Raw genomic sequence first — 16,101 nt, forward strand, 5'->3', positions numbered from 1 at the left:
TACATAGGCTTCTTGGCTGGATATCAGAGCAGTAACATAGCTCGCAGGGTAGACATATCTATGCATTTGATTTTATCCACAGCAGTGTTCCAACCACAATGACTTAGAGGAATTTGTGATTTCTGACCTATGAGTTGTTAATTTTGACAACATATCCCAATTTGCCCTCTCTCTTGTTTTTCAGTCATACAAATCAATCAGTTATATGAACACACATACATACAACTTGTCCAAAAAAGAAAGTATTTGAAAGGGCTATCACATGGAAAAGATTCTAATTTTTACCCCATTCAACACAAAGAGAAAGAACTAGGTCCAGTGAATAAAAGACAAGACAGAGTTTAGTTTAGCAAGAGATACAACTTTCTTTTTTATTCAAACTTAAAATGTACACTGAGTTAGCTCGCTTAGCTAATGAATTCCTTATTACTAAGAAGAAGTTAGATGATAATCTGTTAGGAAAGTCACCTCTACACTGGCACAAGGCTCAATTAATGTCGACTCCAAAAAGTTCCACCTAGATCAATGACCAGAATCAAATTATTCCATAAACCAACAACTATGCAAATGAAATAAATTACACTCCATTTCTTTGCCTATGATATGAAATGCCACAGAGCTAATGAATCACAGACCTTTATTATTTTTTAGCACAGAACTTTAAAACTAAAAAGAAAATATCCTTTTTAGGATATATCTCAACATTATAAAAATAAAATATTTTTAAGTAGCACCATTTGATACATATACCTAAAACTATATATATATGGTTTAATATTTTAATATTTTAAAACAAAAATGATGAAAAATATTAATTTCCCCTTTTCCTTTCCTGTCCCCTTTTTCCCCACACCTTGCCCAAGCCAAAAAATAAATATTAGCTAATTTTACCCACCAATTCAACAACCTCAAGAATATAAAAGAAAAGATCATTTCAAAAAATTCAATCTAAAACTGTATTTTCATTAGATTTTTCTAGACTATTACAATAAGATTTATAATAAGTGAATAAAATTATTTAATAATGTTACATGTAGTATAATTAAATGCTTCTCCCCAAATCAATTATCTGAGATTTGTCGCAATAACATATTAAAATCCGGCTAATGGTCCAAAAATCTGCACCATCTTCATCTTAAAGAATGAATTTTTGAAAATACTGAAAGTCACTTATGGCTCTCTTTCTTCTTTATAAATTAATGATGGCATTTTCAAATTCAAAAACTCTCTCTGCCCCTCCCATGTATCCACACACAATCAAGCAGAACAAGAGATGCTCAAATCCTGAGTCAGAACTGTGCATTAAACCACCAAATACATTGGTGAACTCCCTTGAAATGTATGCTCCCCCTGCTACCTCTCTTAAAATCATTCTCAAACAGACTATGGTTAATACTGAGGTAATTAAAGCAGAGCAAAACTTAGTCTACTAAGTCTACTATCAAGTCAAAACACTCTTAGGAAAAATTCTTAGGAAAAATTCTGACTAAAAAAACCATTCAACAATTAGTTCTCATGATAAAATTAGTTTTCATGGCACAAAAAATTAAGGCATAAACTATCATTTCATATACTTACTGTAGTCATATTTTCATTTCTAAAGATCTATTCAAAAACGTCACTTAAAGCAAAAACTACTAGAAAAAGAGATCTTTATCTATTACGTTTTAAACATTCTTACTAAAACACATTCAGGAAATAGATTTTGCTAAGTGTGTGTTAAGCCAGTGGTTCTTAAATTTCCTAAGTCTGTATCTCTAAGAAGATAATTCATGCTGTGATCAGAGAAAAATGTACATTTACAAATAAAGAATATGCATATAACTATCTCAAAGACTATGAAGTCCAAGTTGAGTGCCATACCCCGAATACTCCTGTAACTACACATAGCAGATACTTAGTAGCAAGCTACTGTTCTTAGGTTAATTGTGCATAAAACAACTAAACTTATAAATCCTTGATTTCCTAAAGGAGCAGAAAATGGCTGTGTGTACAATTCAATGGCAACTTAACATATGCCGCATATTTTTAATAATTTAAATACCTTTGAAACCTAATTAGCTATCAATAAATTCAAATAACTTTTATATAAAGTTTTACTTTTGTAGTGAAGCTTTTTAAAAATGCAAATCAGGTTTAAAAGTGATGAGAACATCTTCACTCAGGATTCACTCAGAATCTACTGTGTTCCAGGAAGGCTTTTAATTCCTTATAATTTGAGGAAATTGAAACTCTAATTATCTACTTAATTTTGCTCAAATATGTTCACATTTTTGGTCAAAATGAAAATGCCATTACTCTAGTTGATATCTGCATGCCAAAGTATTTAAGGTTTCATGTTTTTTTAGAAAAACGGTATTTGACATATTTCCAAGGGCAATAATTTCTAAAACACAAATTAAAAAAAGAGAAAATGAAACTTCATAGACTGAAAATGATCAATAGGTTATATCTACAGTAGACAAGAAGCAGTAAAGATAAATTAAATCGCCACTAAGGTAGGTAAATAAACTCTACCACCTTTTTGATTCTACAACTTAAAAGTAGAAATACCAAAAACCTTTCCCAGGCCTTGGGGAAAAAAAATTTTGTGGGTAAGAAGTGATGAAAGACATTGAAGGGAGACTTAATTTTTTTCTTTGTTCCTCTCCAGAAAATGTTAAGCCATTAACTAAAAGGAGAAAATATGAAGAAATAATAAAAGCAAAACCGTTCATCATTCCAGTATTTGTAGAAAATACTTGATCTTATTAGTTGATTTCATTTGAATGAAGAACAATTTTTAAATAATAGGTATTCAGGAATACATTTAATATGTATACTGACCTATTACCAAAGGTTCCAGACAGACAGTAATTACTTTCATTAATAGGAAATAAAATGACCATTTTAATGTTAAAATATACAGAAGAATAATATAGAGCTATATAGAAGAGTAAATAGTTTCTCAGTTAATTTACTGTTTTATATTAATTAATTTCATCCCAAATTTAAGTTGTTGATACCCAAATGAGACCAATGAAACTTCTACCTACACACAATGAAACATCTACCTACCCACCTACCGAAGAACTTAAAGAAGTAACAAATCATTAATAAATTTTCTAATTGTTTTCAAGATTTAAAATTTCCTTTGGCATTTTTAACTCCTTTAATATTTAAAAAGCTTTTTTTTTTTTAATGGCAAGCCTGAACTAATCTGATCAAAGATGTGAACAAAATAATTACTTCTGAAACAGGCAAAGACGTGTTGTCGGGCCAAAATAAACTGGTACTTCACTAAGAGAGCCAAAGTTTTCTGATTGGCATATGGATACCGTGCTTGTGGGTTCTTTATAAACACTGCTCAGAAGTCTGGACAATCTCTAAGAAATTTTAGATGTATAGCTGACATGTAGATTATGTTCATGTAAACAATGTGAACACACCTCAATGGGACAAAAATCATAGTAGCATATTAACTTACAAGTAAAACTTTTAGGCTACCAGGGATATTCAATCCTGACACTGCTCTCTAGGGAAGAAGGGAAAATATTTACAAATTTAACTGAACCTGAAAAGAGCCAAAGTAGAAGAAAAGGTAAGCAGACAGGAGAGGGGGAATGGGTCGAAAGGGAAGGGAAGATGAGTGGGAAGGAAGAGAGCAAGAAGGAAAAAGGTAGCAGAAAGAAGCATTGATAAAATCCTTAGCAACATAAGGTTATTCTGCCTCTAAGTACACTTGATACTTTATATACTAAACCTGATGCTCTGTTCCATAAAGTTATCAGTACTACTCTCATTCTTTATTTCATAAAGATCTTTGATTTCAATATCAGTATCAAAACCGATGAATCTTATTAACTGGATTAAGCCCGGGAGGCACTATTAGTTTCAGACTGATCTAGGTAGACCCTTTGGCTTCAATGGCATCCAATTTCTGTTTTTTGAAACATTGAAGACTAAGTGATGATTATCCAGCACAGGTTCTAGAAACATAATCGTGTGAGTAATTTCAAACAGTTTATAGAGACAAGATAACCTACCCTGCACTTATTATAAATTCAACATAATTCTCCACACCTTGGATTTCTAATTAAGGTACACAGCAGCAGGGATGGATGATGTTATTTAACAAATTTTTCATATTTCTGTATTAAAATAAATGTCTATTACATGGAGTAGAATGAAAAATTTGTATGAATTTTTAAGATAAAAGAGAGGACTTCAAGAAAATAGAATTCTGGAAGGGTCACATTGAACTATACCTCAGGACCCCTGAAGTATCAGTGCATTTATTCAAATTCTTCAGCCATTATGGGTAAACATGGAAAAAAAAAAGATTGAAAAGTACTATTTTCTTGACCTTACAACCCCTAAATAGATTTCTTTCCTACTGTTGTTTATAATACTTTAGCCAATTTAAAATTACTACTATAGATTTATAATCAAACACCTGAAAGACAATATACCTAAACTTGTATTTAGAATGACACAGAATTATTTTCTTAGAAACTTACTATAAAAAGAAGATTCTGAAGCATATATACATATCAATATTCTACTTCTGAGGCTTTTATAGGAGTTTTTGAGTGAAACAGCATTATTATTGACTTGAAAAAATAGAGAAATACTAAGGTCCAAGTAGATTATTTTTTCTAATAAACCATTTTCTACTTTAAATTTCTTTTTGTGCTTTTAAACATGCTTATATAGAATTTTTGTTTTTATTTAAATTTTGTTTAAAATTTTCAACTATACATTTGATCTATGGTACCAAAACTAAGAACATAAAACTCATAATGTGTCTAAATGTGAATCATTCAAGTATACAATTTCAGTTCTGATAAACTAATAGCAAATAGTGCTTACAGATTTGATATCTGGAACTCACTGGAAACAGTTACTCAACTTACCTGGTGCTAATCCAGCAGCAGCAGGACTTCCCATGGATGGGTGAGAGAACACTTGAGAGAAGGCAGACATATTTGACTGGGACACGTTACTCAGCCTGGAGGTTGATCCTCCTTTAGGAATAAACTCGCTTGCAGTAGGATTTGGTGTCTATTTAAAAATCAAATATAGTAAGTTAACACACTTTAAGCCCAAAAAAGACATTGAATCTACTAGGCATTATTGCACAATGATTTACTGAGTAAAATATTTTATTGAAAGGATTTACAGTGTTTTTAGTTTCTGTATTTTGGAGTGGTATAATTAAATTTCTTGAAGGAAATTTTTAAATCAAATTTGAGGATTTTAATCATTTCATTTGCAGAATTTAACCCCAGAAACATGTAAAATTTGCCTTGACTGTCAAATATGCATCATTACCAAACTATCCTAACACATTTTAGAGAACTGGGAGGTTGAGACTACCTCAAAACTGAGCAACAAGTTTCAAGTTTAAGATCTTCAAACCACTTCTACCAGGATAAAGGTCAAAAGCGCCTTTCTTCCAAAATTAATCATTTCCCTTTTTTAAGACACTTAAGACATTTCCCTAATAATATGGTGTCATGTATTTAAGTAACAGAGTAAACACAAGAAAAACATTTAAAAACAAGGAAAAGGTGGGAAGAATCAAGCTATAAGAAAAACCTAAGAGAGGCCCCAATGCTTTCAATGCCCTACAATATCACATGTAACTTTTGTTGATATTTCAAGTATTTTACTATGCGATAACATGAAAAAATTTTCTTCAGTTGTACTATGCCACAACATTTTATATATTCAAGTGGCACAGTACTTTAGGCTTTAAGAACTACTGAAACATTATGAGACTCCATAACAAATTCATAAATGGCCTGTATTTTGTCAACATGGAACAAATAAATATCCTCAATTTTTCTGAAATGGTGAACATTTTAAATTCTAGATGCCTAAGCATAATAAAGATTCAATCACTCTTAACATTAATCATTTGAATTCAACTTTCAAATGGTGAGCCAAGGAGATAATTTAGTATGGCTCACACTTCAGTACACATTCTATGCATACATAGAAACTAAGTTTAAAATGCACTGAATCATGATGTAAAGCATTCAAGCACTTAAAAGTCTTTTAGAACCGATTAGAATGTAAAAATGCATTTCCACACAAGGCAGAAAATAAGATGGACTAATTCCTGTACAACCCAGAGAACAACTTCCCTAATTCAATAAGAACACCACTCTACACTGCCAAATTAGAGTTCAAGTTATTAGATTCAGAAGACTGTAAGTCAACAGGCTGACCTAAATTTAAACTCTACAACAAATTAGAGTTTACCAATTACATGCCTGCTAAGGTTAAATGCAAAGTTCATAAAATGTAGAAGAAATGTTAAACTGGGCTTAATTAAAATATATTAAAGAATGAAATCTCTTTAACTGTCACATCTAAGATATGAAATTCTGAAAACAAAACAAAACAAAAACAAACAAACCCAGGCCTGATCCAAAATATATTTTTCAAAGAGAAAAAAAAATCCTCTTCTATCACTTTTCTTTGTGCGTGTGTGTGTCTGTTTCAAACACTTCCAAATTCTAAAGTTTTCAAAAATAGTGGTATGTTCTACAAAAGTATGGTCAATTCCTTAATTTCTGGGAAAATTTCTAGAAAAGTAAGTCCATGCATTTTACTATTATACTACTCCCTAGTTCTAAGGGAACGAATGGCTACTAACAAGATCACTTCAGAGCTAAACCAATGTGTTTCAGTTAATCTTAAATCTATTTTAGAAGATGAGAGTCAAGATAAAAGTAATCAGTATCTTGGTAAGAGTCCAGAGTGCCTAGAAGAGATGGAGACTTCAGGATTATAAGATTACTAAGAGCAAATCTGGACAAAGAAAATTATATGTGTAAACAAAAAAATCTTAGTAGCATACTCCTGAGAATAAGGTATTACTAAATTTTCCATGTCAGTTATATCTTATATTTACTGTGAATAACAGATTTCAAAGCTAAGCTACTCTAAATTAAATCTATTTTAAATTAATTTGAAAGCTTACTTTTAAAGGATCCTACACAGGAGAAAAAGGAGGGAAAAGTCTATTCCACCATTCCCAAACAAATCATATATAAAATGTCATTTTAATTAAAAAGAGTTTCCAAATTTATTAGAAGTTATTAAAATTAATATAACCATGAAACTTTACACACTAAACTGCAACCTTTACAGATTCAACAATCAAAGATGCAACCTACCAACAATGAATTTTAAATAAGAAGTGAAAAGAGAAGCCTAAAATCCTCTCTCCCTTCTCTTTTCTGATTTAAGATGGCAAAGCATTTCCCTTGAGTGGATGGTTTAGGAGTTTATTTGTAATAATTAACAATTATTATAATAATGAAAATACTTTTTATGATACAATTAGTTAAAATAATAACTACAATTAAAAGATGTATCCTTAAAATGACTTTAATTTTTTGGTTTAAATTATAAATACGGGATTTATAAAGTAACAAAATAGTATAGGCACACACCTTTAACATGTTAAAAAGAACAATTTTTTTTTGAAAAATAAGCCAAAACTGGTTAACTACAACCAGTATGTCATATTAAAATCAAATATCTGTTCATCAGAAAGGAATTAATTTCTTTTAGCTTTAGGAAGTGAAGGTTACATTTATAAAGAAGACTCAAGGGGGGCGCCTGGGTGGCTCAATGGGTTGGGCGCCTGCCTTCGGCTCGGGTCATGATCGCAGGGTCCTGGGATCGAGCCCCGCATCTGGCTCTCTGCTCGGCAAGAGCCTGCTTCCCCCTCTCTCTCTCTGTCTGCCTCTCTGCCTACCTGGGATCTCTTTCTGTCAAATAAAGAAATAAGATCTTCAAAAATATATATTAAAAAAAAAAAAGACTCAAGGACTTGGGTTGTACAAATGTTCTGCCTAACTTCAACACCTCTAAAGAGAATGTAATAAAAAGTTTTATTACTCCTGCCCTATGATTTTCATAATCCTTACATAACTATCTAGTATATGTTCCTACACTACTATATTTGTTATTTCATATACAGGTAACTATATTTATATTTATAATTTCTATTTCTATTCTAGTACTTACATTTTAAATCCTAATTTTCAGCATTTCTTAAACAGCTCTAAATGCATGTTTAAAAAAAAAATCAATGTTTATTCAAGTGAAGTAACAGACATCATTTTGGGAGAATTTATCAATAAAAATAGTTTGTGGTTCTCATACACTTACGTTTCCACTACTAACTTGCATGCCAAAAACAGCCAAGTGCTTTTTATAAACTGACACCATCCTACAACATTTAGCTATGATCCCTACCTGTACTCTCTAAACAGAAATAGACTAAATCAAGAGTCCTACTCACATTTAGTTTAAAAAGCACTACTGCCATTGTTATTATACTTAAAAATAATTAACATTTCAATGTAGACATCTCACTCAACCAAAATGATAAAGCATTTCCTATCCAATAGGGTTTTTTTTTTTACAAATGAAGTAATTTTCTGATGAAGTTTTCTAACTTAGGTTTAACAAAATTTTATGTTTTTCTATTACATGATTCCATGGAAACTGTTGCTTTTAAAGTAAAATTCAGTATTTAATAGTCTGCTGGACTCCACTACAAAGAGAAGACTTATTTAAGACCACAATAAATGAGTCCCAGAAATTAAGGTACTAATTTAATAAATAGTACAACAAAATAAAAAGTAACAACCATTAGTATGTTTTTAAAATTAAGTAGAAAAACAGGAAGTTTATATTAAATGAAAACAGAACACAAAGTCTTATGTAGTATTTCACTGCAAGTATGTCAAAAAGGTCTGTAAGAAGAAGTTGTTTTAAGGTGACATATGGCTGAGAAACCACTAATGCTTTTGAGTATTGTTCAGGTTTTTTAAAAAATCACATAATAAACCCATAAAACCCATTAAATACCTGCCATGGTAAAGATTCTTATAAAGAGCTCAACTTACTTTACTTGTCTTAATAAGGCTTAAGTTGCTATCAGTAACCTTTTTACTCTCTGAATGAAACCTGACCTGCTAATTTTTTTCTTACCAGCTTTATTTAGATACAATTGACATATGAATAAGCCACACATATTTAAAATGTAAACTTTGATAACTCTGGTCACAGGTAGACAACCAAGAAACAATTACCCAAATCAAGATAACGAATATATCCATCATGCCAAAAAGTTGCCACAAGCTTCTTTTAAATCCCTCCTTCCCATTCCTCTCTACTCCCCTACTTTGGTCTTAAGGCAACCACAGATCAGCTTTCTGCCACCATAGATTAATCTGCATTTTCTAGAATAATATGAATGGATCTGACATACATATTTATGCACTGGTTTTTTCCTTAGCTTCTTTCATTTGGCAACATTAAGATTCATCCATGTTACTGCCTCTTATCAATACTGCATTCCTTTTTTACTGATTAACAGTCAATAACATCACTATACCACAACTTGTTTATCTTTTCATCCAATAGACAAAGGTTGTTTCCAGTTTTTGGCTATTAAAAACAAAGCTGCCAAGAACACTCGTACAAGTCTTTGTATGGATATATATTTAACACTGTTAAAAAATTGGTAAGCTGTTTTACAAAGTGGTTGTACTATATTTTAATATGTTCACCAGCACACTGTGGAGAGATCAAGATGCCCTACGTACTCAGGAACGTGTGCTTTGGTCAGACTTTTATATTTGAGACTTTTTAATAGGTGTGTAGTATCTCAATGTGGTTTTATTTTGCATTTCCCAAATGACTTATTTGCCACGCTGTGTCTTCTATCATGAAATGTCTGTTCACACTTTTTGGCCATTTTTATTGGATTTGTTTTTTATTGGAATTTTGACAGTTTGGGATAGAAGTCCTTTGTCAGCTATACGATATAAAAATATTTTCTCCCGGTCTATAACTTGTCTTTTCACTGTTTTAACAGTATCTTTCAAAGAACTGAAGTTCTTAAATTCTGATGAAATGCAGTTTATAAAATGTTTAAGAGTCATATATTTGGTGTTACTAAGAAATAACTGCCTAAACAAAGGTCACAGATACTATCCATTTTCTTCTGTTAAGTTTTGTGGTTTCATGTTTTACATGCAGGTCTAAGTTCCACTCTGAGTTAATTTTATAACGTATGAGCTATGGGTCTAATATTTTTTTTTTATTCCAGCACTGTTTGCTGAACAGATCATTTTTCCTCTACTGTATGCCCTTTGCTACTTTGTTGAAAATCAACTACTTACTTGGGATTACACAAATCTATAGATACATTTGCTAAGAATTAACATCTTAACAATAATGAGTCTCCAGATCCATGAACATGATAAATGCCTCCATTTATTTAGGTCTTCTTTAATTCCTCTTAGGAATGTTTCAAAGTTTTCAATTATAGGTCCAGTAGGTCAGATTGAGCCCTATTTTATATTTCTGATATTATTATAAATTACATAATTTTAAAAATTTCAATGTATTATTATTTGTTGCTAGTACATATGTACCAGTTTCCTGGTAACAAATTGCCACAAACTTGATGGCTTAAAACAACAGAAATGTATGCTCTCCCACTTTTTGGATGCCAGATGTCCAAAATCCAGTTGTTGGTGCTTCCCTCCAGATGCCCTGGAGCAGAATCTATCCCATGCTTCTCTCCCAGCTTCTGGTAACTGCCAACATTCTCTGAGATTCCTTGGCTTGTACCACATCACTTGTTTCTGTCTCTGTCCTCATATCACCTTCTCCTGTGTATAATTTCCCTCTGCCCTTGTCTTAACTAGAACACTTACCATTGTTCTGGTCCCACTTAAATAATTCAGGAAGACATCTCCAAACCCTTAACTTAATTACATCTGTAAAGACTCTTTTTCCAAATAAGGTAGAATTCACAAGTTCCAGAGATTAGGACATGAACTTATCTTTTGCGGGGCCAAATTTGGGCTGCATTTGTTCTTCTTTCTCTAGTTTAAGGTAGCACCTAAGGTCACTGACCTAAGAACATTTCTTCTTTTCTACTATAAGCATTTAGTGCTATAAATCTCCCTCATTACTGTTTTAGCAGCATCCCACTTTTGACAAGTCTTCATTTTCACTCAGTTCAAAATACTTTCTACTTTTCCTATTTCTTCTTTGACCCATGTATAACTTAGAAGTATGTTACTTGGTTTCCAAATACTTGAAGATTCTCCAAAAATATTGATTCCTACTTTAATTACACTGTGGTCAGAGAACATATTTGTCTGACCTGATCCTTTTATAAATTTACTGAGATTTGTTCCATGATCCAGAATTGGTCTAAGTAATGTTTTATGTGCACTTAAAAAGAATATGTATTCAGTTGTTCGGGGGCAGAGTGTTCCATAAATGTCAAATTGATAGAGCTGTTCAAATCTCCCATACCTTACTGTTTTGTCTCCTCCTTCCGATATTAAGGAGTACTCAAATCCCTATCACTGTTTGTCTACTTCTCCTTGCAACTCTTATTAGTCTCTGTCTCACATATTCATATTTTAACCCTGCTATTAAGTATATACACATTTAAGAATGGTACATCCATGCTCTTAAAGAACTGTTCTTTTATTTTTATTGAATAACTCTCTTTGTTCTCTAATATTCTCTGCTCTGAAACCTACTTTGTCTGATGTGAATATAGCTACCCCAGGTATAATAATATATATACATCAATGTACTATATATACAGTTGACTCTTGAATAACATGAGTTTGAACTGTGCAGTCCGCTTACACAGATTTTTTCCATATAGTACAGTACCTGTAAATGTATTTTCTCTTTTGATTTTATTATTTTTCTCTAGCTTACTTTACTGTAAGAATATAGTGTATAATACATATAACATGCAAAATGTGTGTTAATCAAAAGTTTATGTTATCAGTATGGCTTCCAGTCAACAGAAGCTGCCAGTCATTAAGTTTTGGGGTAGTCAAAAGTTATACAAAGTTTTTTTTTTTTTTTTTTTTAGTTTATTTGACGGAGAGAGTGAGTACAAGCAGGGGAACAACAGGGAGTGGGAGAAGCAGACTCCCACTAAGCAGAGAGCCCTATAGGGCTCGATCCCAGGATCCTGGGATCATGACCTGAGCCAAAGGCAGACACTTAACCAACTGAGCCACCCAGGCGCCCCATTATACAAAGATTTTCAAATGCGTGGGCAGTTATCACCGTAACCTCTACATTGTTCAAGGCCAACGGTATTACTATACCATATATATCCATATATATATACACACACACAATGTACAGACTGATAATAGGTAGTGTATTAGTATAAATATACTATCATAGTATATATATGTGGTGTATGACGCTAGTAATACACACACAAATCTTTTCTGACTAGTTCATGGTATAACTTTAAACTTATTTTTGTCTTTATGTTTAAAGTGGGGTTTTTGTCAGTTTCATATAGTTGGATCTTGCTTTTTTAAATCCAATCTGAAAATCTCTGCCTTCTTATTGGGACATTAAGGCTATTTACATTTAATGTGATTATTAATATGGTTAGATTCAAAACTATCTACTATCTTGCTACTTTTTTTCCTATTTGTTCTCTTTGTTCTTTGTTCCCCTTTTCCTTTTCCTGGAATTAACTAGTTTTTTAAATTTCTTTTTATTTCTTCTCTCAGCTTATCAGCTATAACTCTCTGTTGTGTTATTATAGTGGCTACCTTAGGTTTTATAATATATATATTTAACTTATCACCAACTATCTTAGTCTGTTAGGGTCATGACAAAATACCATATACCGAGCGGCTTAAACAACAGAAATTTATCTTCTCACAATTCTAGAAGGTGAGAGTCTAGGATCAAGGTGCCAGCAGAGTTGGTTTTCCCGAGGCCTCTCTCCTTGACTTGCAGACAGCAAACTTCTTGCTGTGCCCTCAAGGAAATAGGCCTATTCTGTGGACCTTTGGTATTTCTTTGTCTTCTAAGGACATCAGTCATATTGGATTAGGGCCTCATCCTTATGACATTTAACTTTAATTATTTCTTTAAAGGCCCTATTTCCAAATACGGTCATATTAAGGGTTAGGGCTTAAACATATGTATTTAGGGGAGATACAATTCAGTCCCTAACACCAATTATCATCCAGTTTTAAACTACTTCACATATAGTATAGCAAGCTTACAATATTATACTTCCATTTCTCCTCCCCCAGACTTTGTTTTGTTTCATCACATATTTAAAATCTATTATGTTATAAACCTAATAAGAGGCTGTTACTATTTTTGCTCTGAACAAGTATTTTTAAAAGAGACTTAAATAAGGGGGAAAGTTTCTTATATTTATTCATGTAGTATCTGTTTCCAGTGTTCTTCACCTCTTTGTATAGATTCTGATTTCCACAGGTTTTTGTTTTCCTTCTGCCTGAAATACTTCCTTTAATACCTACTGAAGTACACATCTGCTGGTGGTGAATCCCTCAATTCTTGTATGTTTGAAAAAAGTGTTTATTTTGTTTTATAAGAAATATTTCAAAATAATTTAAGACTCACAACAAGAAGTCTTTGTATGTCTACTAATTTTTGAATGGTTGCCAAATATTGCTACTTTTATCTTTTGGGGTATTGGGTATTTTTTTTTAATATTCCTATAAAAATTTTGGAGCTTTGTTCTCCATCATAAACTGCTTAAAAAATAGTCTGATCCTTCAGGTCTTGCTTTTAAACTTCATTAGGAAGGCCCAGGGCAGCATTTATTTTAAGACAATAATTTAGCCCCACTACTAGGCAAAAGACTTCCCATTACCATATTGGTACTTCATAAATCATCATGTTTTCCATGTTGGCTGGTGAGAATAGGAACTAAAGCTGTCTTGTATGAACTCAGAATTATTTTTTGTGATCTTTTTATGAATTTCTTCTTCCAGCTCAAACAGCCTCTTCACTCATAACCTCCTCTGATCAGTACTCAGCTGACAATTCAACAGGATCTTTCCAAGTGTCTAAAGTTCCTTCTGTTTATGAACTCCCTTCTCATCAGTATTTTTTCTTGTGAACTATAACCTTCTGTTAACCTCCCGTTTGGTCTCCTCAATTAAATAAATCACTAGGCTCCACCTGAGTTCCGGCTTCATGCACCAGGCCTGGAAACTCTCTCCAAGCAGTAAGTTAGATTCACCTTTGTTTCCCATCTATCAGGGATGATTGTCCTCCACTGTCTGGTATCTAATGTCTTGAAAATTGTTATTTCATCTACTGGCTCAGTTTTTTAGCTGTTTCTAGAGGGTAAGTCCAACACCCATTCTTCCACCTTGGCCAGAAAACTGATCTAGTAGTAAATGTTTTCAAAACATAAGATATCCCTAGTTTGATCAATAAATAAAATTTAGGGGCGCCTGGGTGGCTCAGTGGGTTAAAGCCTCTGCCTTCGGCTCAGGTCATGATCTCAGGGTCCTGGGATTGAGCCCCACATGGGCTCTCTGCTCAGCAGGGAGCCTGCTTCCTCCTCTCTCTCTGCCTGAGCCTCCCTGCCTGTCAAATAAATAAATAAATAAATAAAATTTAGCCAACTCCTCATTTTGGTCAGGCTCTTATCAGTAAAGAGGTGCTTTGCAACTATCATTTCATACAATTTCTGAGCAAGTCTACCACCTCCCTATTAAGTTGGTTTTCTTTTCAAGTTTTGTTGTGTTTTCTATAGCATCTCTATCCTAAACAGATAAATTATATCACAACTATTCTTCTGATAATGCAGATATCTTTGAAGCATCAAATCAAGATATCTACTCTACATCCTACATATTTCTCAGATTCAACTATTTCTACATATGTCACCATCAGTGTCCTAGTCTACACCACCATCATCTGCTCTCAGGTTTACTGCAACATCATCCCAATGGACCAACTAGACTCCAATCTTACTCAACTCCAATCCTTCTTATATTTTTCAACCAGGGTTAAAAAGAGTAAGAGACAAAAACAGAAATAAAGAAAAGGAAGAAGAGGAGGAAAAAGAGGAAGGGGGAGGGGGAAGAAAGGAAGAGAAGGGGAAGTTTTGTTTAATGATTTACTGATGAAATCCAGTTAGATTGAACAGATCAAGTTTCCACTGTTCTTGGTTGAATCAAGTAAAATTTTTCAAAAAAGGATATGAAATGTTGATATAAATCTAGCCTTATCTACTTTTTTTTCTAAAACCTACTCCAATCCACCATCTTTATGACTATTCTTCCCTCTTTGGAGTTAACAAGAGCCCAGCTGGGACTAATTCAAAAGATTTGTGTCCAAGGGGTGTGTGTGTATGTCTGTCTGTCTGTCTCCTGGCAAGGGCAAAGAGCAGTGAATTACTTGGGTAGGTAAAAGAGGGGATACTGATAATGAGGGGGAAAGGCAGGAATTGGTAAGCATTGTGCCTTGATAAAATGATCTATAAAGGCATAAAAAGATGAGACACAAGGACATAAACAATAGCCCTATCCAGAGCTATTTTTACCAGTGTTCAGTGTTCATAAGTAATATAGAATAAAGAGGAACAGGATGAAATGGAAAAGAGAAGTCAAATGGCTAACGAGACCCTCCAAGTTCACATTTTTACAAGATTTTTTGGAATTTAATAGGCTGTTATTTCCCCTTATTTCAAGCATATCCAAATATGGTCCATTTTAAATTTACTATCAAAACATACTCGACTTCTGGGCTATTCAGAAACTAACCTTTTTAAGACCAGCAAAATTTCACCTTATAAGCTAAAAGTTAACATCTAAAATACTACTACTGTGAAATTAGTCTATTTTCTGAAGCAATCTGGGCTCTCTGATAAACACACTGATAGAGTAAATATGATTTCTAAATAAGTCAGAATCAAATTGGTGAAGACTGTGGAAGAAAGTTGATTCCTAATGCTTCCAAAAGATACACTTCAATGTTGTCTTAAACAGAAGTTCTCCTATTTATAATTTGGCTATCTTTAGAGTGAAATAGTATCAGTACATCAGAACCTACAAGTGAAAATCTATTCGAAATAAGCTTCATATTATGATAGAGTTAAACAGAAAAATTTTCACAAGCTCAGCAAAAAAAATTATATATAACAGCTTGAAACTATGGAAACATAAATTTCCCCCAAAAAAGTACTCATTAGTCCATCCTTTATGAAGTTTGTCATAACTAGGTAATACCCTAAACACTGTTCTT

At 32.7% G+C, this 16,101-nt stretch overlaps 1 protein-coding gene across 1 annotated transcript in view; it reads right to left on the reverse strand.

Annotated features, from left to right (window-relative positions):
- The window catches only part of PAN3 (poly(A) specific ribonuclease subunit PAN3), a gene marked incomplete at its 5' end in the record, with an annotated part of 127,428 nt that overhangs the window by 63,470 nt on the left and 47,857 nt on the right, over positions 1–16,101 (reverse strand). The window contains one exon of the mRNA XM_080798069.1: positions 4,896–5,043. Coding sequence (XP_080654195.1) covers positions 4,896–5,043 — 148 coding nt within the window. The remainder of the gene's footprint in view (positions 1–4,895; positions 5,044–16,101) is intronic.

This window comes from Martes martes (genome assembly GCF_963455335.1).
Source record: "Martes martes genome assembly, chromosome: 3".
In the NCBI taxonomy this organism is placed as follows: Eukaryota; Metazoa; Chordata; class Mammalia; order Carnivora; family Mustelidae; genus Martes; species Martes martes.